The sequence below is a fragment of the Solea senegalensis genome, linkage group LG4 (genome assembly GCF_019176455.1).
Source record: "Solea senegalensis isolate Sse05_10M linkage group LG4, IFAPA_SoseM_1, whole genome shotgun sequence".
In the NCBI taxonomy this organism is placed as follows: domain Eukaryota; kingdom Metazoa; phylum Chordata; class Actinopteri; order Pleuronectiformes; family Soleidae; genus Solea; species Solea senegalensis.
The window spans coordinates 24,609,270-24,613,618 of NC_058024.1; the positions used below are offsets into that span (position 1 = coordinate 24,609,270).

The 4,349-nt window shown below is 39.9% G+C and overlaps 1 protein-coding gene across 3 annotated transcripts; it reads left to right on the forward strand.

The window, feature by feature from the left end:
* The first annotated feature begins 1,122 nt into the window (after nt 1–1,122).
* On the forward strand, nt 1,123–4,349 carry tusc2b (tumor suppressor 2, mitochondrial calcium regulator b). 3 transcript variants are annotated; one of them, XM_044023090.1, is made up of 4 exons: nt 1,123–1,310; nt 2,614–2,858; nt 3,322–3,442; nt 3,545–4,349. In XM_044023090.1, the coding sequence occupies exons 2-4, from the start codon at nt 2,710–2,712 to the stop codon at nt 3,608–3,610; spliced, it is 336 nt and encodes a 111-aa protein (XP_043879025.1). In that variant the 5' UTR covers nt 1,123–1,310; nt 2,614–2,709; the 3' UTR covers nt 3,611–4,349. The 3 variants fall into 3 exon arrangements, with proteins under 3 accessions (XP_043879025.1, XP_043879027.1, XP_043879026.1); XM_044023092.1 differs by having other exon boundaries at nt 1,124–1,310; nt 2,618–2,858; XM_044023091.1 differs by lacking the exon at nt 1,123–1,310 and adding an exon at nt 1,337–1,802.

The window sequence follows — 4,349 nt, forward strand, 5'->3', positions numbered from 1 at the left end:
CATGGATTTCTTTTTACATTGATTACACTACATTGGGGGTGGAGTGGCTCAGTGGTTAAGACCGGTACCCTGTGTGCGAAAGACATCATGGTCGCAAGTTCGACTCCACCCCTGGCTGATTGTTCTCAATTCCAGTGTAAGGCGCTTTGGATAAAAGCATCTGCTAAATGACATGTAATGTCATGATTGCTATTTTCGGTATTAACAAAAAGTATTTATGGCCATAAAAGGACTCTGGAACCGTATAGTACATTTGTATGTAATTGCTGTATGTCTCATTATAGAAGTTAGTATCTGTACCACCTGCACCATTAATATTTGTATTGGTTCTTTAATTGGGTAAAAAAGAACTGAATCTTTCCCAGAATCAAGTCATTCTGGGGAAGAAACAACCTTTTACTCAAAAGTTTGGAGCTACAGTCACTTTTTGGCAAGTGAAAAACAGCATTTTATTTGACTCTTTACAGATAAAGGCAAAGGGGAACTTCAAGCAAACAAACCTTGTCTTTTTTTATGTGACGTACCCTTTGTTTATAATTTAATAATAATAAAATAACTCCTAGAAGAACAATAGGTCCTCGCACCACTGTGTGAGTGCTTGGGCCCTAATAAAAACATGTTCATGTTAAATATGGATGTCTTCTTGTATATGAGAATTGATTCCCCGTGTGTAACAAACTTCTCGGCTAAATAAAAGGGGGGATGCAAATCTCGGCAGCTGTAAAACCAGCTCTGCCAAGAAATGCACCCCTTATTTATTTTATTTTTTAGAGCCTTTAGAATAAAATGTGGTGCTCATGTTATATTTATATAATATAATATATATATATCTACTTGCATATGAGAGTTAACTTCACGCGTGTAACAAACTTCCTGGCTAAAGTACATTACAGTAAATGTAATTCATTACTTTCCACCACTGCCAAAATCCCACATATTTAGTAATCGCCTTGAATCCGCCGCTCGCCATAAAAGTATGACGTAATCGATGTCCGACGGTTTCCGCTTCAGCTGTGCGCGTTCCCGTCACACGCACGTCATTCTCGCCAAGCACCAACACACAACTCGTCCCAGTTCAGCCTCCCGTCCACGTGGTGGCGACAGCTCGCCGCGTTGTCGTTACCAGCGACAAGAAATAAGCGTAGAGGAGCGACGCGTTACGTTGTGTTAGCATAAACACTGCTAGCACAGCCAGCCGCGATTGTGTGTGTGTGTAATGTAGTGTGCAGTCCAGATCGAACGAGAGTAAATCAGTACATTTCAAATTCATCAAAGACAAAGTGTCACCGTCGAGCGGACAGCTTTTTAAGGTACGTGTCCAGCTGTGCTGACACTGCTTGTCACATCGGCTTCTGTTAGCCTCCTGCAACGACGTTGTACGTTATTTTATAATCCCGGTGGAAACATGTTGACCCGGCTAATGCTAATAAGAGGTTAAATGTATTTATCTAATGGCAGGGTTAGTGGTCACGCGACACGATAGCGGTTAACGTCCGCGAGCCAAGTTAGCCGGCCCTGTTCAGGTGTTGCCGAACATTCTAGACTCGACGTGGAGCTGAGAGTGTTGTTGTTCAGGGATTTTCCAAACGTCTCACGTCAGTTTATACCCCTTGGACAGCGTGACACAGCAGGGTGGCCAGTATTTGGCAGCGCTGTGGCCATGTAGAGTTGTGTGGCTGCACTGTCATGTCACTGAATTGCCGTATTCACAAACCATGGATGCAGACTTCCTGAATTAAGAACCAGCGGGACCGCAATAAATCCCTGTTTTTTTTGTCTTCTATTATGTTGAGTCATCAAAGGTAAGGTATAATTAGAAAAAACAGTTACAGGAATAGAATCACGACATCAAAGGCGTGGGTTGTTGTAACAGTTGTATGAAAGACCTCTCAGTCTCTCTGCTGGAATTTATTATAAGACGAAAGTCTTATCTTTCCAGTCATTTCAGGACCCCCTGATTTACAAACGTCCAGTTTATACTATACAAAAGTACGTTTGCATGAATGTATAAACACGCTTATAATGCTATTACAGAAAGGCTCTGCCCACATAAACCAACGACGAAGGAGGAAACGACAGAGAGTATGAGAGTGGTGGAGTAAAGAGAGTTGTAAAATTGCGTTTGCATCCTCTCAGGTCTGCGAAGGCCACCGTAGTCCCCTGACACGCATGGGGCAAAGAGAGGGGTTTGTCTCATTAGATGTCACCAATTCTTACAACCTGGAGCTTTAAAAAAAAATAATAATCTTGATTTTTTTTTTACTTCACTAAAATATGTGTCTATAGTAACATGTTTCTGAAACATTACAATGCTTTTTAATAACATATTTTGTTAAGAAAAGAACATTTTATTATATCTAAAGTAAAATCAGTACTTTTGTTTCCTAATAATTAGGATGCTCAGTATTTGTGCTCATTTTCTGAAAGCTTATTTTGGTCAGGATAATCATGACGGAAAACTGTCACATTGCCTCATGCCTAATTGCTACAGTGTTTTTGCTGTATTATTCTTTTCTTTTTTCATATATAACTTGAAAAATATCACTTTCTCAGTGTGATGTATAATGGCAGAAAAAAATAACCATCTTTCCTTCATGTGTTACTTTTCTGAAGTCAGATTTCCTGAAGGAGACGTTTCATCTGGTACAGTGACACTGTAGCACCGCTGGCAGCCCTGTGACCCAAGAAAATAATGTGCTGCAGCTGAAGATGGGTGGTAGTGGCTCCAAATCCAAAGGATTTTGGCCTTTTTCTGGCTCAGGTAGTGTGGACGATCCAACCAAAGATGGAAACGAGCAGTCAATTGCAAGAGTTCGGAGTTTCACTGGTGCAACCCCTTTTGTGTTTACCAGACGAAGGTAAATAATAACCCAAGGGTCATATAATCTCCATCAATGTTCTTAATGTGCCTTAAAACAAGGGCTGTAAAAAAGATTTTTGTCATCATTTATTTATTTGTTGATGTACTGATGCATTTGGTCCATAAAATGTATGAAACAGGTGAAACATGTCAATAGGTTTTTCCTAAACATCAAAATGACATTGTCTTCAAATGTGTTGTCATCTACAAACCAACAACATTCAGTTTATTCTCATAGGGGACTAAAGAAACCAGAACACATTGTGAAGCTGAAATCACATGTTTTTTTTTACTTTTTTATATAACCTAAGATAAACTTATAAAATAAGATTCTAGGTTTTATTACACATTAAAAACAATGAACAATTATCAACATATTAACAGTATCCAAACCTCATTTATTTATTTTTGGCTACAGTTGGACATAATATGCAAACAAATAGTTTTTCTCTCCGCTGCAGCTCTCTGTTCTTTGATGAAGATGGTGACTTGGCCCACGAGTTTTATGAAGAGACAATTGTGACAAAAAATGGACGTAAAAAGGCCAAGCTGAAAAGGGTTCTCAAGAATCTAACACCTCAGGTGAGTAGATCATAAATCTTGACCACTTCTTGACTCACCAGCACCAGTTCCCTGTGTTGTTTCTAATGTAACCTAATTTCCATCCTCTTTGTGTCCCTCCAGGGAATTATAAAGTTGGACCACCCGTGCATCCATGTAGATTTCCCAGTTGTCCTCTGTGAAGCCTGACACTGTCTGTGGATTGTCTCAGATTAGTAACTGTGTCAACTCTGTCCCGTGGTTCCCCTTCCACTGGAAGCCCGAACCACCTTTTAAAATAACATGATCTCTTGATATATTTGATGCTCTTATGTGGACAAGCAGATGCAATGTTGCTGAGCCTCTCTGCATGTGATCTTTTGGCTTGTGTGCAGACACAGTATAGGTCACCAGTGGGAATATAGAACCCTTCCAAGTGGGCAAAACCTCCTCAGTTTACAGATTGTGGTTTGTGTGCATGTATGTTTTGATATGTGTGCAGACACAGGATGAAATGTAACACTCATGACTTTGTGGCTGCCGATTGTTTTCTGGTAAAATTCCCCGAACTCTTGGGTGTTCAAGGAGAATGAAGCCAGTTGTGTTTTCTCCCCCACAGTCGTATTAATCCATCAAGCAACAAAGTTTAGATGCACACTTGAGTTTTTTGACACCATCTTGACTTGCTTTATGATGCATGGAACAGGATCTGCTTATCGGTAACAACCAGGGGAGATGAAAATCAGCGGCCCACAAAATCTGAAGTGGATTAACATCATGTTATAACGTTGGATGGACTGGCTTCAGTGACCTTGGAGTCTCACATGTACACAGAGTTTAATAAGAGATCCTGTTGTTTTCTTTGCTGCTTTGGCATATTGTGTCTCACATTTAATTTATTATATAACTGTTTGTTTTTTTTAATTACAATATGAAATCCTGAACTGGG